At 47.7% G+C, this 23,957-nt stretch overlaps 2 protein-coding genes and 1 long non-coding RNA gene across 4 annotated transcripts; 1 reads left to right on the forward strand and 2 right to left on the reverse strand.

Annotated features, from left to right (window-relative positions):
• Positions 1 to 58: 58 nt before the first annotated feature.
• Positions 59 to 14,160, reverse strand: LOC135366662 (eukaryotic initiation factor 4A-I-like). Of its 2 annotated transcripts, none has more exons than XM_064599467.1 (7): positions 14,053 to 14,160; positions 12,740 to 12,833; positions 6,854 to 6,986; positions 6,082 to 6,387; positions 4,215 to 4,468; positions 3,126 to 3,433; positions 59 to 479 (listed from the first exon to the last, which is right to left on the reverse strand). In XM_064599467.1, the coding sequence occupies exons 1-7, from the start codon at positions 14,070 to 14,072 to the stop codon at positions 335 to 337; spliced, it is 1,260 nt and encodes a 419-aa protein (XP_064455537.1). In that variant the 5' UTR covers positions 14,073 to 14,160; the 3' UTR covers positions 59 to 334. The 2 variants fall into 2 exon arrangements, with proteins under 2 accessions (XP_064455537.1, XP_064455538.1); XM_064599468.1 differs by having other exon boundaries at positions 12,740 to 12,830; positions 14,053 to 14,134.
• Positions 14,161 to 14,366: 206 nt separating this feature from the next.
• LOC135366663 (uncharacterized) lies at positions 14,367 to 15,349 on the forward strand. The gene is made up of 2 exons (XR_010414255.1): positions 14,367 to 14,568; positions 15,194 to 15,349. It is a non-coding gene; the product is annotated as an uncharacterized LOC135366663 (long non-coding RNA).
• A 2,593-nt stretch (positions 15,350 to 17,942) lies between these two features.
• On the reverse strand, positions 17,943 to 22,199 carry LOC135366059 (uncharacterized). Its single transcript, XM_064598706.1, has 3 exons — positions 21,746 to 22,199; positions 19,937 to 20,114; positions 17,943 to 18,097 (listed from the first exon to the last, which is right to left on the reverse strand). Exons 1-3 carry the CDS (start codon positions 21,863 to 21,865, stop codon positions 18,000 to 18,002), a joined length of 396 nt encoding a protein of 131 aa, XP_064454776.1. The 5' UTR covers positions 21,866 to 22,199; the 3' UTR covers positions 17,943 to 17,999.
• Positions 22,200 to 23,957: the final 1,758 nt, after the last annotated feature.

Genomic DNA, 23,957 nt, shown 5'->3' on the forward strand with positions numbered 1-23,957 from the left:
AGATCGGCATTCGAAGGAGGGGGTGGGCGCAAGGAAGAGACCAACTCCACTCCTAAGCTCACTCTTTTTCACAGCTTTCATTTATTTATAACATCCACTAGGGGGGTGGCCAGTGTGTGTGTCCTTATGAGGGGCCCTCTTTTATATAAAAAAAAAAGAAAAAAGTTCCTCGCTTTCCAAATTTTCTTCGTTTTTGCAATTTTTAGTCACCATTTTTCTGTTTTCGCATTTCTTCAAAGGCTTTTTTTTTTTACTCCCGGCACCCTTTACAGAAGAAAGGCGAGGCGGGAGGGACCGAGAGAACCCTCTAGCGTGCCTGTCCTCCTTCCCCCATTTAGATGAGGTCGGCCACGTTCATGGGCATCTCCTCGATCTCGGTGTTGTAGAAGCCCTCAATGTCCTTCAGGGTACGCTTGTCGTCCTCCGTGACAAAGTTGATGGCCACCCCTTTGCGACCGAATCGCCCACCTCGACCAATTCTGCAACAGAGGAGAAAGGAAACGCATGAGGCACAACAGAAAGCGACGACAAACCTGCCACGGCCCAGCTTTGCACAGCGTCCGACAGGTTTCGCCCTCTTTCCCAACACAAAAGGTACCGACAAAAGCGGTGTGGCGATGACAAGCTGGCACGTGACTGCGAACCAATCCCGGGACAAGGAACACAGACAAATTCTCGCTTGACAAACGAGAATTTGTATGTATTCCTTGTCTCGGGTTTAGTTCTCAAAAAGTTAGGGATGGGCCGAACGAATCCGCGAATCCTAGGCAGGCATTCCAGATTCGGGAATCCGAATCCCGGTGCCTAAAACAGCCAATAGAATCTTTCGAATCCACCAACCACGTTTTTTTTTTTAAATTGTCGCTTCCGGAGTCCGCCGAAAGCCTGATTGGATGGTGGGCCCCCAGGGCGCGCCAAAACCACAGCATAAAGCTCCGACATCACAGGTTTGAAAGCAACACTGTTTTGCTTTGCTTTGTTTCTTAGTTTTATGGAAAGAATTCCGACTCCAGAATTTACGTATTTCCTGTAGACGATGATCAACATGTTAAATAAACTACACTTAGAAAGACATATATGGGTAGGCTTTCTCCTGAAAGTGAACTATGTACAGTCCAGCCCGTTTATTACGATCTTCGATAGAACGATTAGATTAGATTAGAACGAACGGGACTAGATGCATCCGTTGTAAGGCACGCGACTTCCAAAGGGTGGAAGGAAGGCGAGAAGTAGAAGAGGTGGCTCCCTTTCCACATCGTTCTCTCGTCTTCGAACTTTTTCTCTTTTTTGCTGCGTGCTTGCTACGATGGTGTCCACGGTTCCGAGACGCTTTTTGACTCCTGCTGCATTGCCCTCACACTGCTACCATCCCCAGCCAGGACTGAACCCACAAATTAAGCCACATCTGTCTAGTGCGCACTGTATAACTTTTGTGACCACCTTTTTCTGTTTCAAGACAACCAATGGTCTCAGTAAACAGAATATAGGTAACGCACAGTGCCTTCTCCAATCTGTAGAGAAATGCTGTAGTGCCAGTGATTGAGACCACGGAGAAGCGTCTCCGAGATCTCACCCATAAACCAGCACGGACGTTGCTTTCCTTCCCATTGACGGCCGCAGTTGTTATGGAACAACCTCGGTGCTTTTAAAAGAAGGACGACGGGCATGTCGCACCAACCGGAACGAACAAACAAAATAGCACACACTTCTTGCTGGGCCAGTTTGTCAGGAGATATAATTTGTAAAAAGAAGCAAACTTCCTTTTTAAGCTTCAACACATGCTGAACAACTTATAAGTAGGGCCTGACTTTTTAGGGTTAAACCCGTATCCGCCCGATATTTACCCCCCCGAACGAAATCTGTAAAATTTGGGTTTAACCCGAATCTACCCGAAAACATCCGGGTCGCGTGGCACACTCATAAGCGTGCATTAAAATAAAGTTTGATAACATTGCTAAACATTAGTTCCATGTTAAGACAAATTTTTATTAAACAAAAAAAATCACCCGAATACACCCGAATTCCTGACGACAGAATATGCCGTAACGGGATTTAACCCGAATACACCCGAATTTTCAAATGAAAAATATCACCCGATATTTACCCCCCGAATTTGGCCAGAAATAAAACCCGAAAAAGTCAGGCCCTACTTATAAGGAGAGCTCGTAGTTTTTGGGGAACTTTTTTTTCTAAATTCGTGGAGCAAACAAACATGTGCTCTAGATTCACACAAATTCGAGAAGAAAAACTTCCGGTACACTAAATTCGGGGAGAAATCGGGCTCCGTTATTCAACCTAGCTGAACCGTATGAGAGTGAGGGCGCAGGCTGGTGAAACATTCTCTACTGAGAAGTAAAAAGATGTTTCACTCAGTAACTGAACTGGTTCGGTACAAATGGTGATGTAACTGCGTTTGCTGCCAAACAAGTTGGTGTGCATTCCTACAGACGTCTCAGTGAGTGCAATGTGCCGCGCAAAAATTAGGGTTTCACCCTAAAGAGGCAACCTTCAATTCGGGGTGCAAATCCGGGGAAGAAACGGGTCAAACCCCAAAACTTCAGGCTCTAGTCATGTACCACCATTGTGGGTGGTACCATTTCCTCGAGCTGGGCCAGTTGCCCTAGTATCATTGCTAGAGCCTGAAGTTTTAGGGTTTTACCCGATTCTTCCCCAAATTTGCACCCTTTAGGGTGAAACCCAATTTTTACCCGGCAAATTCCCCTCACTGGGATGCCTGTAGGAATGCATTAACTTGCTTTTTTGGCAGCACATGCAGTAACATCACCGTTTGTACCAAACCACTAACAGCTAGTTTGAGTAACTGAGCCCAATTTCTCCCCGAATTTAGCATACCGGGAGACTTTTCAACCCGAATTCGCACGAATTTAGTGCACACCTTTATTTACCCGATTTTTACACCCCGAATTTAGAAAAAAATATTTCCCGAAAAGTTCGGGATCTAACCATTGCCCACGTGCATCCAAAACTGAAGTAACGATGCCCCCCCCCCCCCCCCCCGAACGGAGTGCACAGGGAAGATAGAGGGGCAAGGGGTGTCTCCAAAGACTGCGGGTGGGGTGTATAAACCCCCCCCCACCCCCCACCCCATGCCTAAACAAACCTACCTGTGAATGTAGTTTTCCCGGTTTGTGGGCAGGTCGAAGTTGATGACGAGAGACACCTGCTGTACGTCAATGCCCCGAGCCAGCAGGTCAGTGGTGATGAGCACCCGACTGGAGCCCGATCGGAACTCCCTCATGATGACGTCACGCTCCTTCTGTCCCATATCGCCGTGCAGGGCTGACACTGTGAAGTCTCGCTCGTGCATCTTTTCCGTCAGCCAGTCCACTTTCCGCCTCGTGTTGCAGAAGATCACTGCCTGAGTGATGGTCAGTGTCTCGTACAGGTCACATAGCGTGTCCAGTTTCCACTCCTGGAACCAAACCGGTTTTCGTTTTACGGGTCACGTTTTCGTACGGGGCACGCGAGGGGCAACACCTGCTGCACTGCGCACACAATCCCTCGATTGCTTCTTTCGGGAGAGCGGGGAAAAAATGTCTGCAGTGAAAACTGCCAGGTATGTTTTTGCAAGTATCAAATCAGGAGGCAAGCCCACCAGGGTGTAGCAATGTTCCCAGTGGATGTTCCTATGAGGTCAGTTTTGAATTCAACGTTTTAAGCAGCATTAGGTACTGTCATTCACTTTCACTACCGCGTGTAATAGGAACAGTGCATTCATGTGTACCAGAAAAGTCTGATACTATAGGTTTTGAGAGCATGTATGAAGGATTTCTGTAACCACCAGTTAAATCTTGCATTTTCTATTTGTTTTGTACAGTGTAAAGCTACAGCGTGATCATGAAAGTATTGCATGTACATATAACAGCACCTGTACAGACCAAACACCCCAATGTTGTTTCGGCCACTTCATTAAAGGTCCCCCCTTGAGTACAGACCCCTGAACACCCCCTGGAACAAATGTTGTGTGGCCACTGTCTCATCTCTTTACAAAATACAGCCACACAGATAACACCCCCATTGAGTATTGCCCCCAAACACCCCTGGACTTTGTGTGATACATTCGAACCCTGTTAATATGACTACTGCCATTACTGCAGACGGTACCTCGCAGATATGAGATTCGCGAGTGCCACATAAACAATGGTAGATTGTACATGCATAGCCCCACCTGGAAGAAGGGGACTGTGCCTCACCTCTCGGTCTACAGCGACGTAGAACTGCTTGATACCTTCCAGCGTGAGCTCCTCCTTCTTGACCAGGATGCGGATCGGATTCCTCATGAAACACTTTGTAACATCCAAGACGTCTGACGGCATGGTGGCCGACAGCAGGATAACCTGGATGTTGGCATTGAGCGTTCGAAATACGTCGTAGATCTGGTCCTTGAAACCCCGAGAGAGCATCTCGTCTGCCTCGTCCAGGACAAAGATACGGATGCTGTTTGTTCCTGCACAGACAATGAGACAATGTCTGTGCTTTCTGAGAGCGGTTTGCCAATGACTCTCCTGCCAAATGAGGAACCTTACAGCCATGTTAACCAACAACACAGAAGATCCATTCTCTTTTAAGGGACTAATAGCGTGCCACAGCAGAGGGGAAAAAAAAGAACCTCGCAAACATAGCAGAAATGCTTAGTGCAGGCTCTCACCCATCTGTTAAGCTACATGTACCTGCATAATTTGGGGTCGCGAGACAACGGAGATCCCACATGTACCTGTACTGGACATCAACTATGCACATGTTTGTGCATGGGCAACTGAAGCGGCTGAAGTTTTGTTTTGTGCATGTGTTTTGCGCTCACGCGTTTGGCGCCCCGTGAAATGGCACAACTAATCGAAAACAGAAGACGTTTCGAACTTCTCGGGCTTCAGGCACAACAGTTTATGAGGGAACGAAAAGTTTGAATTAAGGAGCTTATCATTACATTGAAAACATAGATGGCTAAACAAAAATTCGAAACATGTTTGAATTTACTGAAAGTACGGAATATGCAGGTTTGAACTAACGTGAGTCTACTGTACATACTGTCCAACTCCTGTCAAATGGCACCACAAAAGCCACTTTTTCGAAATTTTTGACGATGAGCAAGTCGCTCTATCAAAAACAGAGGCAAAGCACAGAGTCTTCCAATATCTGTCGAGAAACACTGTAGTGCCAGCGATTGAGACCACGGAGTACCATCTCAGAGATCTCACCCAAAAACCAGCACAGAGTTTGCTTTCCTTCCCCTTGACGGCCGCAGTTATTAATGAATAACCTCGGTGCTTTTATAGAGAAGGACGATGTTCGGAGCTGGGCAACGATCTTGACAGAACATCAGCAGTTTCATCAAATGTGCAACACAGCCAAGCTAATACATGAAGAGGTGCAACTGAAAATTAAACTGTCTAAATTATGCACCCATTTTCCTATAATCTCAACGAACCATTTTGGTAATGATTGTTGGGTACTTCATCGCATGGGGTGTTGCCGTCGTACAGCTATTCGCAAGTTTGTAATATAGCGGTTACTCGCGTGTCTTAATTCTAAGACTGTTCACGCAGTTTTGCAAGTCAATGCAAACATTTACCCTTTTGACTGGATTGCTGATCTTGCTAGAACGGTAGAAAAATCTCCGGAAATCAAATTAGTTCGACCAACTTTACGTTTCCTCTCAGTGGAGGCTTACTTGTTTTGTGTACTATCAACTAGAGCACCGCACGAGCCACATTCTGAGTCCCAGGCCTTGACTTCTTTCGACCTACCCGCCCGGCCCAAGCCCGAATGATTTCTATGTTTCCCGGCCTGGATCCGAGCAATTTCTAGGCTACCCAGCCCAGTGAAACGGGCTGTAAAAGTTGACCATTGCTACCAAAAAGTGGGGTTACACAGGTTCAAGCCCGGCATTTGACCGGCAATGTATCGGCCCAAACCCGGCCCAGGCTCTTTACCTGGCCCGGCCGGTCCAAGCCCGTGCAGTGCTCTACTACGAACATATCAGATTCAATAGTGATTGAACAAGACAGCTACAGTGTAGATTTTTGAAAAGAGAGAGAGAGAGAAGGAAGGAAGGGAACCTACGCAGGGCCTTGCGACTGATCATGTCAAAGACTCGTCCCGGGGTGCCAACCACGACGTGGACCCCCTTCTCCAGCCTGCGGATGTCTTCGCGCACGTTGGTGCCCCCAATGCAGGCGTGGCACTGGGCGCTCATGTAGTCCCCCAGGGCTATGACCACCTTCTGAATCTGCTGGGCAAGCTCCCGTGTTGGGGCCAAGATAAGCGCCTGGCATTCCTTCAGGTTTGTGTCAATTTGCTGCAGGATGGCAATAGAAAACGTGGCTGTCTTGCCTGTACCCGACTGGGCCTGGGCGATCACGTCCATGCCTGCACAGAGCACAGTGCAAAACATCAGGAAAGAAATTGCGGAAGACCCAATATCTTCTTGAGCCCTCGGCTATGATACAAAGCCACGACCACCCGAAGGTGTTCACTTTTCTGATAGCGCCGCTGCTGCTCAAAAATATCGCAACATTATATCCCGAAAATTTACACCCGCGACACTTCCACGAGGGCTTACTGCAATGTGTGTCAGCCGTATCTCAGCACAGGCCAACCTGGTTCGAGCATCATGCCGTACGGAGATCAGACATCAATTTCTCTAGCACACATTGCTACCAGAATGGCCACGAGGCACAGCTGGTTATTAGAGAGTGCATTGCAGAGCCTTATTTGAGATGCACAACCGTATAATCCAGCCACGGTGTTCCAGTGCACATTCCGGCTCGCAGTACCATCCTCCTCCTCTTACATAATGCCGCATGGGCACCGTCTTTCAGGTAGAGATGCTCACCCTTGATGCATGGTATAATAGCTCTCTGCTGGATGGCAGAAGGTTTCTCAAAACCATAGGCATAGATACCACGAAGGAGCTCCTCCCGAAGGTTCATGTCATCGAAATTATCGATGATCTCCTCCCAGTTGCTCTGCAATGCAATAGAAACGACTAAATCATTACTAAATACTAAACACCACAAAGGTGCCTAAAATGAGAAGACACCAATCAATACAAGCCACCTGGTAGCTTTCTGAAGTGGAAAATTTATTTTCCCACAAAGTGGGATTTACAAACCGGCGGGTAAGAGAATACACACACACACAAAAAAAAGGAAGTGCAGCATTCTCCAGAGATCGTATACCGACTCATCCCGCGCGCTTTTCCAGCCTTTCGTAACTTATCAGTGTGCAAAGAAAACTAAACTCTGCTCTGTCAATCTCTCTGTGGGCGTTGCCGTCGTTAAATTTTCTTTAGCCGCGGCGCATTCAGCCAGGCAAGTGCCAGCATTATCTGTGGTGTCAGGCATTGCAGTCGCGACCGATCGGGTTTAACCCGCGAAAACGTCGCAAATCGATTGAAATCCACACACATTCTGCGAGAAACTGACGATTCCGTGAGAAACAGCGGGTTCCGCGAAACGTGGCCACTTCCGCAAAATTTCGCGGAAAGCTAAGGGCTCTAAATATAACCATCAAAGGACACTAGCTGTCGATGCAGCTCCCCAGTTTCCCTCTCTCCCCTATTGCCCATGGAGTGAAACCTCATTGGTCCCTCTCCCAAACTAAAGGGGCAACGTTTCAAGATTGAGGCACACGTGGTTTCTTCTGTAGACTATTGCCAGTCTACAAATATCCCCATATAGCCGCCTTGTTAGTGGGCAGATGCTTCGTCACATGGTTCCTTCAAACAACACCCTCACCCCCCCTCAAGGAGAAAAACTTTTGCAGCGTATACCACTTGCGTGTGCTGCAGGCAAGCTACGGCTATCCTTGTACGAGGAGGCACATTACATATGGTACAATCCACTGGAGTCAAAAAACAACTTATGGAAGGGGCAGTCGCTGCTTCTTTAAGGGATATGTCATTTTGATTTTTGTGGTTCATTGAATTACGCAGGCATTTTACCATTCCAACGTACTGATGAAAAAATAAACTGTGTTTTGTAGTTAGTGAGACACAACCCCTCAGACAGATGTCCGCAGACGTAGGCACTGACACCACAGGTGTAAGAACAGAGATGTGTTATGGTTCCACCTCGTAAACCCCCGTTTTTTACCCACTGATCTGCATAACAGTCACCCTGGTAAAACACAAGACACCCTGAAACCTAACTTGGCAAACTGTCAATTCAGCCTTCAATATGGGCTGCATGAACACCAGGCACAGCATATTCAGCCTCTTGTATTCATCTGAAGAGAAGGGTTTCCCCCCACACAAAAACCTGCTTTTAAACCCAACGTTGCCAGATTTTACCCTGTTTGAGAGCACCTGAAATAAAACCAAATTTTTGCCTCCTTGCGATCTTTAAGAAGCGTAAAACCAAAAAAATGCAAGGGTCCAAGTAAAAACTTTGATCATACACATCGGCTCTCGTGATTTCCTTCTATTGGTGGCTGATTTCGCACTTTGGAAAGCTAATTTACTCGAATTTTCAGGTCTTTCCCCTAAGTGACTATGATGCAGATAGGGGGTACAGACAGGTTTTAGCATATTTAATCCTTAAAGGGGCATTAAGATTCAAACACAAATTGTTCTCAGATGAAAGCTCAAGTTTCAACAGTCACCGTTCAAGCAAAATTATTCTGCTTAGTGCGACCATTTGTCACTAAAAAAACCCTCTTGAAACATCCATAAAAATACTGTCGCTGATGGCATCCAATCGGATCCTCAAGATGCAGGACTGGCTGCAGCCAATCGGGCAACACAACATGTGCTCGCGATCCTGACGTGTATCCGTGCGTGGTCTTGTACACACACACCGCTTCGTGCGAATTGCCGATTTTTTAAAACGACTTGCTTAACTGCCATTGAATACATTAACGAGAGATGTTCCAATGCAACAAATTATCAGTAAGCCTCACCAGCAAGTGCCAGTGAACGACATTATATCGTTTTAAAATTACCATAATATTTGTTTATAGCGAGACCACTCCGCAGTGGGGCACGCATATTCGGTAGCACAACTTCCCAATGTGCGAAGTGAAGCAATGGTCACGGGCTGGTGCCAAGAGGAGAGATTTCGGTACGATTTTGATTCTGACTTCGTGACTGAACGGTAATTTTGGGTACCGTAATTTCACGCGTATAAGCCGCACCGCAGATGCTGTTCCAGAGACACTGTCGGACCTATCGTTAAAATCGGCGTATGGGGAAAATACAATAGAAAAATAGTCATTAGATAAGCTGCACCGGTGGATAAGCCGCAGTGCGCCCGTGAGAAAAAAAATTGTGCGTAAGCCGCGGCTAATACGCGTGAAATTACGGTAGTAACGCCCACTACGAAATGGATGCAGCCTTTAACGTAATTTGAAGTGATCTTCCGGCATTTTAGAGCCCTTTAAATAGAAGGCCCAATTTACAATGATTTGTCCACTATGCCATGCAGAGCATCAACACAATCATACGCACGACTCACAGAACCTCTACAGTCAGTGACAGCTTAAGTCCTACAATTGGGACCACGCCCACTCATCCATGGAAGGCTCCTGCGATTGGCTACCAGACTTTGTATGACGCCACCGCTTGCAATGAAGTGCCGGCTCTCTCCCCCGCCCCTCAGTCCCCACTTGGCCGCACCGCACGGCATGCGAGAGTGCGAAGCGACTCTTGTGTGAAGACGGGGTCAAGTGTACGACTTATGTTGTCACCGACCATAAGAATGTGCATGAAAAACGTGTAGTGCCAGCGATCGAGGCCACAAAGTACAATCCCTGAGACCTCACCCATTAACTGGCACACACATAGTCTACCTTCTCTTTGACGGCCGAAAATGTCACGACATTCGACAACCTCGGTGCTTTTAGAGAGGTGGTCAGCACGGCACCAATCTAGCGGTGCCTACTTAACTTGTGGAAACGTAAAAAGAAGTTCGTACAACATGCCCTATCCCAGCATAGTGTTCTATAGGCACAGCAAACTACATTCTGCCATGATCAATCAACCAGTACAGGGATGCTGATCTACGCAATATTCTATGACCTATGTGCAACATTCATGCCAACATTTATCAATGACAGACTTAGCTTGTTCTCGCTTTTTGTGGTCGCACCGTTATGTACCACATCTGTATCTGTATACTCACACAAGTAACATTTCCCCATAATGTTCCAGCGGAAGATGCACGAAAAACTATAGCTCTCTACTGCAAGTGCGGGCGCTCAAAGTCATGACTTTTTTTTGCTCATCTTGGAAAACTATGGGGAATATCCTGCGACTCATCCACAATGTATACTGTAGCAGATGGCAGGACGGATGGTGTCGTCTGCTACGTATGCGGTACGCCGCTCCCCGTATTTCGGCACCGTTCGCATGCTCAACGTAAGACGTGGCAGAACTTCTACCCCGTGAGCAGCTTTTTGCCTTATTTCCCACTATGCCACGGGGATGACGCTTGTGTGTGTACACAGTATGAGCAACTTCTAACAGCAGTTTGAGGTGCACCAGAATTCAATTGCTTTTAAAGGAGCGGTGAAATGTCCTTCCACAGGATATTCATTTTCGGCTGTGGCATGTTGTCCAACAAATAACACGAGCTCTCTTAAAGGAACGACAAGCACACCTGACATGCAGCCTGACTGGCACACTGACTAAGTACCCTCCACTCTTTCGAAGACCACGTAAGTGAGCGAGGGAAGTGGACGTCACTTCATGACGCTGACGGGAGTGTCGAACAGGTGACGTAGCCCAGCACGGCCTAGATACCACAGCAGTAGCAGCGAAATTTTTGGTGGCTAATGAGAACTTACAGGTGCTCCTAACTGCGCTGCACACGGTTGCCAGCCCTGCTCCAAACCGTTATTTGCCACATCGCACAAAATATCTTACGTTGGTTCAAAGAGTGAAGATCAATAAATCGTAAGACTTTAAAGGGACGGTCACAACCCCGAAACCCATCAATGAAACAGATACCACGGTGTTTGGCATCGGCCAACAGTCTACCCAGCTAATTCTCTCTTACGAAAAGTGCTCGGGTATTGACTGAACAAATTTTGAAGATCAGCGCCGATTCCGCGGTTGCGAAGCTCCAGCGACGTCACTCCGTAAAACGGAGGAGCGAGAGGGCGGCACGCAGAGGAGGAAGAGCGCAGTCTAGACGACTGCACACCCGCTGCATTCCATCGGCTGGTTACAGAATAAAGTTTTCTTCTTTTTCCAGAGAGGGAATTCCAGCATACACTCAGCATCTGTCATCTGCTCTTGTCATGTATTCCGTCAAACAACAGTGCAGCTACACCAGTAATTTGGCGTGGATTTTCGATACGGTCATCGTGGACGCTATGGTTTTAAAATCGACTGGAACAAATGCAACCATCCCCCTAAAAGAGCAGTGAATTTTGGATCGCTCAAGACCCTGCTTGATTCAGCAAGTAGCCAATACGAAGCGGAATGCAAAATATTCCTGCAGGAGAGTACACTACAGCCGCATAGTTCAACGGAAAAATCGGCAATGCACGAAGAGGCCCTGGCGTGACGGCCAGGAGAAACCTGTCGCGACGCTGCGACGTGAGCTCTCATTGCTATAGTCTCTCTATAGTCACTCATTCTCTTACATGGCCCCTAAAGGAGTTGAGGATTCATCTGTAGGACAGCTGCACATATTAGACCTTTCACACCATATGATTACGTTTCTTGTGCAAGAATGCACTGTGCTTGCTGTACACACAAAAGTTGTCCACAAAAAGTGGTGCCGACAAAAGTTTACAGAACACGAGTGCTGCGTGGTTTTTCCCCGGTGTGACACCCTAGCGGCAGCCAAAGAGTTAGGGCGAGTTCACTGCTTTGGAGGGGTGGATGAGTGTGCTGTTAGCGACACACTGCGGTAGTCTTGATATTGCTTCTCTTCGGTGCACGTGCCGAAGTGGGTTGGATTTCGCTGACGCGTGACTGAAAGATTTTGAAGGCTGGCAGCTCGCCGCTAACATTAGGGTGAGTCATGGTGGAAAAACTCGGTGTATCGCTTGTACTGGAAAACAGCGACACGCTGAGAAGCGAAAGAGACAACAGGTATCTTCCAAATAATTTAATCTTTCCGGGACCAAGTGGTGACAAGATTAAATGGTCAGAGGTAATTGGAACCTTACATACACCATCTTTCAGTCAGGTGGTGTTGAACAGAACCTGCAGTAAAATCCAACCCACTTCGCGGGCGCTTTCAAGAGAAAGCAACACTGAAACTAGCGCAGTGCGTCGCTAGAGCACACTCATTCACCCTCTCCGGAGCAGTGAACTCGCCCAAACTCACCTGCTTCTGCCTACTGCTAGGGTGTCGCACCGGAGGAAAAGTACGCAGCTCGCGTGTTCCGTAAACTGTTCTGTTCTGTGAGGACGGCTACGTCTGTGATTTTTTTTTATTTCTCAAATGTAGCTCAATTACTGTGTGAAGCAACCAGTAGTACTACAAACTGCAAAAAAAAATTTCTTTAAATCAAATGCCATCACATCATGGCAGCACAGAAACATTCCCACACAACTGCTTCCTACACACCAACAGATATGATAAGTGCAACGCTGGCACGATGCAAGGTGATACATGTGAGATTCTTTCGGGTGTAAACAGTTCTACAGACAGGCATTTTTCGTTCAACCTGTCCTACTTTGTCATCGTGTTCCACGTGTCACACCACACAATACTCCGGCGGGTACAAGTTTTTCTTCAACATGTACAACAAACCAGGGCCTCACCTCGATGATACCATCGGGGTCCATTCCGGCTGGGCCATCGTATTCCTGGTCCTGGCGCTTTACGTCACCCTCCCAGTCATTTGGCCCATTTCTACTGCAAAAGGGAGACCAAGTTGTAGGCAGAACTGAACCATATCGCATGAACACGTCCCAAAACCCGATTACCCGTCACCAAGCCGCTAACAGAAACCCGGGCAAACTTCACATTTGATACTCCTCACCTCAAGAAGACAATTGCCAGAGGACGGGACGACTTCATCGATCGCGGCGTGGGTGTGCCAGTAAAGATGACGTTTTCTAGCTTAGCACAGTTTTGTTTTCATTTATATGCTCAACAACTGCACCCGGCTGATGCGATCACGCGGGAGTTAACGCTCACACACGCAACCGGCATTCTGCTATGACGCAATGACCTCAGATAGCTATCTCTGTACGGCGCAAATGAAGGTAGTAAACCCACCAGTTCCCCTTCGCTCTTCCATGACATATATACGCACGAATTAAACCTACGGTAGGTAATAAATGGTGGAAACCGTTCGATTTCATCGTTGGCAAACCTGTAGCAGCTTGATCGTCGATCAGCAATATAATCGGCAATCCATTAACACATGGAAGTTACAAAGTGTCCTAAACGATTGAACGTCCTGTCAACCCCTGTGGTCCTCCGGCATGTCCACGATGCGCAGTAAGCCTCTGAAATGACTTTACGGTCAGAAGTGAACTGGCGTGTAAAACGTCACAAGCCGATGACACACAACGAGGCCTAACTAGGCCTAACAAAAGTTAGGCGCAGTATGCCCGTTTTGGCACCAAGCATTGCTTTAGCTGGTCTTAAGGGCCACAAGGGGCACCTCTGGGAAAGCATACGGACACTGTGTCACCGATACCTTACAATATGCCGCACTTCCTGCGATCTTCTGACTCATACCGTAGCGGCAGAGCTTCCCCCATTCATACGGTGCTACACGACTTTAGAGGCCTTGTAACCGATTACAAACACAACGAACTCGATTTCCCACAAGCAGCGAATAATACGCGAGTCCCATAGTATGTTACATGTTAACGCTGTGCTGCGAATTACCATTATCTCAAGAAAGTGGCATATGGAAGGGCACGTGTTACCGACAAAGCCCAAGCAATTCGCCATGATGGCAGCGTTACTGTATGCCTCAGTAAAACGACGTTTTACGCGAAATTTTCGCCAATAATCGGAACCAACGCAGTCAATTGACGTTCCGAAACATTCACGGAGCTGTCAGGAAGGGTTTTATGGTGTCATCTGGGCTACAAATAGGCTTAAAAGAGGAGCTTACCTTTCATCAAAATAGGACATGTTCGCATTCAATTAGTGCGACACGAAAGGAAAATCCAGCCGCAGTTTCAGATCTCGTATCGTTCCGCCAGCGCTCTCGTCTGCGGGATAACCGTTAATACGCATAAATAAGTTACAAAAACTGTTGTAATTTGTTCCTTTTCCTTATTTAGATACAATTTATCAAAAAGCGGCGTTTTTTCAGGGGTAGTATCAGAAAATATCCTGACCTCGTCTGCTCGCACTATTTTATGCTGACGAAACAACTTCCGGGGACCGGCGCGCGTAGTTGGCGTAGTGCTACAACTGTAGCGGTCACGGCAGCCACGGTGGCGGCGAATCGGTGGCTCCGTTGCATCGCATCGTTGCGTGAACTTGGCATCAATGACCTTGGGTTGCAAGGGTTCCAAGAAATATGATTGACAATGTGGTCCTGTTGGAGTCTGGATCAGCTATAGGCGCCCTCAGCAGAAGTGACGCACGACGTTTTCGCTCGTGTTCCTTTGAGAATGTAGAGGTAGTATGACTTCACAAGATAGTTCCACTGAAGTTCGGGCCGTCGCACACCTGTTCGCCCCCCCCCCCCCCTCCCGTGCTTCCACAGAGACTTATGCAGTGTGTGCAAGCTTCCAATTATGCAGATAATCAGCATTTTTGCTCACTTTCGAAGAAAAAAGAAAACCTAACGCAACAACGCGAAATCATCTCTGTGGCAAAAAAAAAAGCTCAAAACGCGTGAAATCAAGAGTGAAGGGCCCTCTTTTGCAGAAGTTTCCCTTTCTCTTTTTAAAACAGTTTCTGAACAAATATACAAATGCTAGTTGCGAAGCGTAGCCAGTTCGCGGATGAAAAGTATCAAGTGACATGACGTAGTATTTAAAATACGCCGAGGCAGTAAGCAGTGCTGATGTAAGGGTTATTCATTTCCCGAGGCTTTCATTTGACCGGCTCATAACATATTGTTGTGTAACATAAACCAAAACAGAATCTTCAGGTCAGGAGCGGATCCAGGATTTTTCTGAGGGGGGGGGGGGGGGGTCCAGCTGAGCCCAGGACGGTAGTTACGCAGTCGAGGTCAATTAAACACTATGCGAAGACAGAAATTGAGCCTGACCCCCTCCTCAATTTATCCTCAATTACAGAAACCCTCTAGATCCGCCCCTGCTTCAGGTAGAGAGCCCTTTTGTCATGCAACTCGCTTTCTAGAACAAACATCTTACAGAACATGTTGCATTACACAAGACTTCCGTCTTCGATATTTGCAATATGTAATCCTCTAATAAATATGGAAATATGTACGCCCCGGAGTCTCTTCTCTATGCCTCTTGTAGTATAATTTTCGCAGCAATGTTTTCCGCTTTCCTCACTTAGAATCCTCGAACAACATATCAGATCTTATTTTGCGGTTTTATTTGAGAATAATAGTTGCTATGGCATAACATGTTGGAGGCTGTCAGCTGTACATTTTGTTTTCCTTCTCTCTCTCTCTCTCTGAATATAGTATTTTCAGGCACAGAAGTTACATATTGACTCTTTTATTTGTCACTAGTTATACAAGTACTTACATACTTGATGGGAGAAATACTTCCATCTGATGCACTGGCAGGGGCACACATATCGGCTTCCTGGGCTCATGAATGCTCAAGAAGTTGAAATCTGTTCATCAACGAACTACACCATAAGAAGAAAAAGGAGTATAAACGGAGGAATTTCGGGCCTTGTGAGGAGTAGATGCATTGCCACAACTGTTACTCTCTTTTGGGACTAATTTTATGCCGAGCTTCGGACGTTTTCCAGTGCTAGGGAGTAAATTTCAGGGTTAGGGACTAACATGGGGAGTAACTGCAATCCAGGGGACTAAAAGCTGCAATTACTCCCCAGCGTACTCCTTTTTTTCCTTAGAGTGTATAAGCTTGGAATCGATCAAGGAAGTGAACTCTTCTCAGGCGCAATGTTCAGCTGTCGTCCGTATCCACGGCCAATGTAGTCTATACCGGGTGTCCGTGCTATCACTATAGATAGGACTTTACAAAATGGGAAAATTGTTTCCTTTTTTTTTTTTTTCGAGGAGGCTGGTGCGCATGACGTCACGCGCAGCGTTTGAGCCAAGTGACTCGGGGAAAACATGGGGATGCGTCATACTGCGGGCCAAATGAGGCAACAGCGTGTGTATTTACAATAGTGAGTTTTAGTATATCGTACGCTATCGCCTTTGCGGACGTAAGGGATAGCGTTGGTGGTTCTGCGCATGCTCAAGGCACAAGCAGAACTTTGCGCATTGACAGGAGTTGAACAGGGAAAAAAGGATACAACACACACACACAATTTCTCAAAAGAAAATAAATTGTGTGTGTGTGTTGTGTCTTTCTACCCTGCCTCGGGTTTCGTCCTCTTCGCATTTGCGCATTGCGCAGAACCACCACGCTATCCCTTACGTACGCAAGGGCGACGACGTACGTTACACTAAAGCTCACTAATATCCCCTCGTAATTGCACGCATACCGCAGCTAGAGTCACTAAATAAGGGTGCAGAGTATCGCATTCCTTTTCCGCGCCGGAGCCGCCGTTCGGTGTCCGCGATTGGACTGATCGTGTCACGTGGTTTCTCCTTCCAAGAACACGCCGTCCGTGTTGAGTCCCCTCCGTCCGAAACCGGTTGCGAGCTGGCTCGACTGCGGCTGTTCGCTAACTCGACCGACCCGACTCGCCGACGCACAAGATGGAGATTGGCGTCCCATTGCCAGGCGACGCAGCCGCGCCGGACCCAAGATGGCGGTGTCTCTCGCCGGCGTGGCTGAGTGTCGCTACTCTGTTGCCTATTTAGTGACTCTAACCGCAACAACTAACGGCATGCTCTCCTACCGTGACTATGTTGTCCCGAGTCACGTGACCGAACGTGACGTCACTGCACAAGACTCATTAGACAAAAAGTGGCGCCAAGTGGGGGCCACCATCCAATGGCTGCATTATACCTCCCGCGGCGTTGTGCTAATTAATTTTGACCGGTGGACTTCTTGATTTGCACGAAGTATGCAAGTTCGGCGACAACAACTGTTCCTTTTCCGACGCACGTCAAAAGAACCCCCAGGTGGTTCGCAGTCCTACCTTGCGGCACGTGCAGCATGTAGCGACACAAATAGGCTCATACACCTGCTCCAATTACCTATATACAGGGTGTCTTTTTTTTTTTTTTTTTCGATACAGATTTTCCATTAAAAACCTATAAGGACTATAGATGGGTAGAAATCCAGCGAACCAGTAGAGATGTAGGAAGGGAGTTGCCTCAGGACAGAAGCCGCCGATATTTCGAACAGAGACTGTTCTTCTTCTGGGCGAGGAGGAGGGGCGAGAAGAAGGGGCCCAGAAGAGGAACAGTCTCTGTTCGAAATATCGGCGGCTTCTGTCCTGAGGCAACTCCCTTCCTATAAGGACTATAGACATGCTGTTTTCACTTCTATCATCTCTGGGCCGGCGGACGTTCTTGGCCATATGTTGCTCGACCGTCAAATGACTAATTACCTAAAAATCGTTAATTAACTTTTTAATTATAAAAGCTACGAGGTTGTCCCAATGAGAACATCTGTTCCTTTCGGTGACCTGATATCGTAGCCGTTTTCAGAACAAAATTTCGTTCCGTAGATCGCCCGCAAAAAATTCGCGAAGGAACACCTTTTTTTTTTTCTTTAGTTTGTTCATTGCGCATCTTCGGAGACGCGTATTTCATTTTCGCCGTGGAGATTTTTTCCTACAAATTCAACAACCGTTGTATGTGCGGATATACTAAATATCCGTGCGGATTCGGTCGCGGATCTTACACGCGCGAATACCGTCACAATCTTACCTCACTCAACTCTATCACTACTGCGAACAGTATACAGTAGACTTCCCACGCAGTTTTTTCACAAAATTATTTATTGCCTCTAATTCGTTTCGAGGGAACGCAGCCGGCTAGTAGCACTGCCGTATCAGTTGATCACACATCTCTTGCAGCGTGAGCACGATGGGCTGCGATGGGGCGTTCACCGGGTACACAGCAATGACGACCACTGAAACACATGGCGGGAGAATTGTTCGTTCCCAGTACATTTGACACCAAAATTGTCAGTAACGCTCGTACGTTTGACATTGCACTGTAATTGTCGAATAAACGTAACGCCTGCATGACGTCATTCACTGGGGGAAGTGTCTGTCGCTGGCGTATTTGCCGCCATGACGTGCCGTGATGTCTTGACTAGAGTCACTAAATAGGGGAACAGAGTATCGCATCCGCTTTCCGCGCCGTAGCCGCCGTTCGGTGTCCGCGATTGGGCCGATCGTGCCACGTGGTTTCTCCTTCTAAGAACGCGCCGTCCATGTTGAGTCCCTTCCGTCCAAAATCGATTTCCTGGGCTGCTTTCTGGCCACGATCATCTCTATAATACTTATAGATAGTATATAGTTGGTATTATAGAGATGGTAGTGGTTCTGGCTCGACTGCGCGCTGTTCTCCGGCGGAGGAGCGGGAGATTGACCTCCCGTTGCTACGCGACGTAGCCGCGCTCCGACGCAAGATGGCGGGTTGCTCGCCCGCGTGGCTCAGTGTCGCTACTCTGCGCCCTATTTAGTGTCTCTAGTCTTGGCCAGGGTTCCGGAGTGAAACGAAAAGTGGAACCGAAAACCGGAACAAAAAAGAAAAAGAAAAAAGAACTGTATTCTGGTTGTACCGGAATGGAATGAAAACCGTAAAATATTTTTATGCTCGGGAGGGAAACCGAAAGAGTTTGTTTTCGGTTTCTGGTTCAAGTGCAAAAGTGGAAAATTGGACTACTTGGACCTCAAGAGCACATACCGCAAGAGTTCAAGTGCACAATACATGGCATCCATCAGTGTTCAGGTAAGAAAATCTGGAATTCATTCTCTCAGATCAAAGGCCCCGTCTTTTCCCGCAAATGCTCGACGACTTGCTGTTACTTTGGTCAACTACATTGTAGTTATTTGTGCACGAGCCTCACACAACAATGTACCAGAGCGCAAGACGGGCTCGTTGTTTTTCTCTAGGTCACTTAGTGGGACCTTGTAATCCCGCTCTTTTTCTCTCCCTCTGTTTGACATCTTGGAGAGAATAAGCGGGGTTATTTACGCAGCAGTAAATTCTTCTCACACCACGTGAAACTGAACGGGTTCCATCCGGTTCCGAACCGTTTTTTTTTATTTTGCTCCGGAGCTGAACCGGAACTGAGCAGTTTCCTTTGAACCGGAACGAAAACCGGAACGAATAACGTTTCGGTTCGACAAACTGGTCCATGCAGACCGTCACTCTCATCGTATTCACCGTTCATTTTATGTTTTTAGACGGGCACTACGGTGCAAAAATTTCTCCTCGCCCAATGGAAGATGGGGTGCTGTTTACGGTGCAGCCAGCCGTGCGTGGTTCGCTGTAGAGTCACTAAATAGGGGTGCAGAATATCGCATTCCTTTTCCGCGCCGGAGCCGCCTTTCGGTGTCCGCGATTGGACTGATCGTGTCACGTGGTTTCTCCTTCCAAGAACACCCCGCCCATGTTGAGTTCCCCCGTCCGAAACCGGTTTCTCCGGTTGCGAGCTGGCTCGACCGCGGCTGTTCGCCGACGCAGGAGGAGATTGGCGACGCAGCCGCGCCGGACTCAAGATGGCGGTGTCTCTCGCCGGCGTGGCTCAGTGTCGCTACTCTGTTCCCTATTTAGTGACTCTAGTTCGTCGGAGAGCCACTATAGGATACGAGGCGTATGTGAAAAAAGGACCATTATAACATTGCCATCTTTCAACTGGGCATCGTTTACATCTCAACCCATGCCAACGACAGTGGGGTTCCGGCACGTGTTCACCCCCGAGTACCTGCCCTGTATGGGGTTTCAGTATATGGAGTACCTGTGTTAGCAAACCCAACGGCGCATTTGACGTCCGGTCTTCGCAGCAGGATAATATGTGGACCTTCCATCTTGAGGAAGGTGTACCTTAGTTTCGCAATGGTTGCACCGTGGCCGTACAGCAGTAAGGGCTCGCGGTGGCACTTAGCCAGGTCCCTCACCTCTTCCCCAGAAGCGCCCTGCGAAAGGAAGAAGTTTCACCAAGGTACCCACCAAGAAACTCCACCTTGGCTTCACCGTTAGAAATGTACCGCGATATCGCATGGGTCTACACCTGACACAAAAGAACTCTTGTGTCCCACGGGTAATTTAGTGCTGTTGCTGTTAATAATTAATATATTCGTATGAAATTAATGCGCCATTTTAGCTCGCATTTAACTACAGCACTACCTTATGAGTCCAGATTTTTAGGCATTTGCCTCGAAATGCATATAAGCGCCTAAATGCGACATTTTCACGGTTGCCTGCCTTTTTATCGACTCGGTTGAACTGTAGCCTTTTCCAACATTTTTAGACGCCATAACATCCTTTTTTTTTTTTTTTTTTATACGTGTAAGCACGAGTGGGCCTTTCAGGCTCGTGCTGAGTGTTGCATTTTGTTTCTGCGTGTTTGCGCCTTTTGTTCCTTTTCTGCGTTTGGTTTCCTTCGGTACCTCGGTTTGCTAGAAGGGATTCATGTACATTTGACCAAAAGAGGTTACTTCTCTGAACATCTCAAGATCTTCCAGGGCAGAGATCTAAAAGTATCATGCTACATATAGTGTGGTCCCTGGCCGCCTCAGCTGCTAGCATTCCTGTACCAGACGTCGAAGATTTTATGGTACCGCAGCCTCGAAGTGAGCAAGTCTTCCTTGATGGAACGTTCTGAAACACCAACAAAGCCAAAGAGCGCACCGTATTAACGTGCCTATTTTTGCTTTTTATTGCTTATTTTTCTATTTTAGAGGGCCTACTAAATGCCTGCCTATTTCCATCGTTTTTAGTGCCTAAATTTCCAGGCCCTGAATCCCACTCTAAGAACAACAGGTTGAAAAGTGGTAGAAGCGCCACAGTTCTTCCCGACCTATACTTTCTTCCTACCTACTGTACTGTAGGTAGACGCGCTGCCGTTCTACCCTTTTACTCAACTCCCTCCCCCAGCACCTTGGAAGAAAGACGTTCCATACAGATGAAGCCCTCCAGAACGATGTCCTGCAGTGGCTACGACAGCAGCCCATTGCTATCGACGCCAAAGAGTTACCACAGCGATGTCTAGATGCGCATGGTGGATACTTTGAATAAAGTCTATGGTGCTTCCCGAAATTTCCATAGTATTTAAAGAAATTAATGTCTCGGTCCACCTCGAACGATCCTTGTACAATGAAGTGTTTGCTGGTTTTTGCCTACCGGTACCGGTAATCCGGTAGATCATCTATCATAATAGCAGAGTCACATGAACGCTGTGACATAGTAGCTGTACTGGATCCCCATAATGAAGGTGGTTGAGCAATGGACATTTTACAGTACTGGATCCTTTTACTGTACTGGATCCTTCGCTCGCCTCGCACTCAGTATTGGTAACCTGTTAGTTGGTACGCGGTAGCGTACGAAAACTATACAATGAGGAACTTTACATTGGGAGGAGGATTTCACCCCGTTTTCCCTTTCCCAAACGCACTACCAAAGGCACGATTTCGGGGAGAGAGGCATTTGAACACCCCGAAGCCCCTCCCCTCTGGCCACGCCACGAACCATTGGGGTGACATCCCCCAAGTAACTCGCGGAAGAAATGCACGCTGTTTCCAAGGGCTACAGCCTCTCTGTTACTTACTGGATAAATAGCAAAAGGCAAGTAGTCAAGGCACTTGCCGGTCTGTACGCTATGCACTGCAGCGTAGAAGCAACGCACGTTGGGATTAACCAGATTCTTTAGCAGTCCGTTCCAGTCCATGACGAAAACCCGGATACAACGATGAACAGTCACAAAATAACGGCAATGCTGCGCACTCTCTCTCGCCCGAGGTGGAGCAACAGTCCACACTTTGTCACGTTTGACGGCCACAACACGCTGGAACAGTGATGGTCGCGAGGCATTGATGAAACTGAGAAAAACGAAGACGAAATAACCCGGAAAACAACAACGAAGAAGAAACGCGCTACAAGGAAATTAGTTGGAAAGTCGGCATTACATTTATTTGCTTTTACCTGTCAAGATGACAGGAGGTGAAGCACCTGAATCCGAATCAGCTAGACTTAGCATTGCCGTGTTTCTTGTTAAGAACAGACGTCCCTTTCTTTCCAAGTTCGTTCTCCTCATCCCATCGACGATCCCCCTCCCCCTCTTCGTCTTTCCCTGCTCATCGGTTCATTCTAAAGTCCCTGGATTAGCGTATTGGGACTTTAGTTAATTCATTCTCCTGCGCTAGAAATGCTTCAGATGGTGTTGTTCAAGTGCGTATAAAAAGTTCTACGCCACACAATTTTATAATTCTTATATATTTTTTGATTCAGTACATGACCTCCTCTCACTCCTATGCAATATTTACCTTTCAAACGCCTTCACCCATTTTTTAAACTGAATGGTCCCCGATAGGAAACAACACCCACCCCATGGAAGTAAGCGACGGAGAGGGAGGGGGTACCGTTGGGGGAGAGGGAGAAAGGCAGTTTTCGACGCCTGGCGACGGATGGCGCAATGCTGGTGTTCCCATTAAAGTCCCCGAATACTAAAAATAGAGACAACTACTCCTTCCCTCCCCCAGCACACTCGCTTCTCTCCCTTCGCCTCGACAGTGGCGCCTTCTGGATTGCTATATGAATGCGTCTGTTTTGATTGGTTGAATTACGATATATATAGACCTCTACCCGAGAAACGTCATCATGACGTTTGAGGAAAACCCAGGAAAATCACCAGACAGCACAGCCGGCACCGGGATTTTGAACCCGAGACAGGGAGATACGATACCCGAGTTCGAATCCCGGTGCCGGCTGTGCTGTCCGGGATTTTTCCTGGGTTATCCTGAGACGCTTTCCGACATATGTCGGCACAGTTCCCTTAGAAGTCGGCACATTCCCCCAGGGCGTCAGTCGTGACGTTGCACACCTATGTGAAGGCGCAGAGTGAAGGCCGACAACGGCGAGCCCTCTCACGAGCACCACCACCACCACCATGACGTTGGTAGACAGACTGAAACCGAAACAAATCGGAAGGGGAGAGGGCTGGGTTCCAAGAATGGGCACTTGTTCGCTGCCTCCTATTGAAAGAAAAGTAGGACCGAAGGTCGCGTCCCTTTCGGGGACCATCGTAATCCCCTCAAGACCGTGGCTTTCGGGCGCGACCTTGTTCGCCCCTAGCTTCTAGCGTAGTTCAACTCTACCAAAATGGCGGCGCTGTCGAACAGTATGACGTCATTTGTTTACAAACAGGGAGAGGTCTACTGACTCTCTGTTCTTTGCGAAGTCGGTTGGAAGTTCATGTAGTAAGTAGCGTACCCTTTCTATGTGTGACGGGCTGATGGGTCGCGGGGCCATCGAATCTCTCGGTTCGATAACAACCGCTTTGATTGTGTTTCTCGGATATTACAAAATTTGTAGTGTGTGTATAAGATATCAATGTTGCTAGCTTCAGGGTCAAATGCAGGCGACTGCCCGCGATGGTGCCCCAAGATATGTCAAAAGGGTTGCGGATCATTTGCGACAGAAAAGACAGTATAGATCCCAAAAATGCAGACAGTCGCCAAAAGTGAACCTGCGTTAAAGAGGCGGTCACATCTGGAAACCAGTCTATGAAACCGATACCACTATGTTCGGCATCAGCCGACAATCTACTTGGCTATGGACCTCCCCTGTTTGTAAACTAATGACGTCATAGTGATCGACAGCGCCACCAATTGGTAGAGTCGAACTACGCTCGAAGCTAGAGGGCGAACAAGGCCGCGCCCGAAAGCCACGGTCTTGAGGGGATTACGATTGTTCCTGAAAGGGATGCGACCTTCGGTGCTACTTTTCTTTCAATAGGGGGCAGCGAACAAGTGCCCCGTGGA

This window comes from Ornithodoros turicata, chromosome 8 (genome assembly GCF_037126465.1).
Source record: "Ornithodoros turicata isolate Travis chromosome 8, ASM3712646v1, whole genome shotgun sequence".
Taxonomy (NCBI): Eukaryota; Metazoa; Arthropoda; class Arachnida; order Ixodida; family Argasidae; genus Ornithodoros; species Ornithodoros turicata.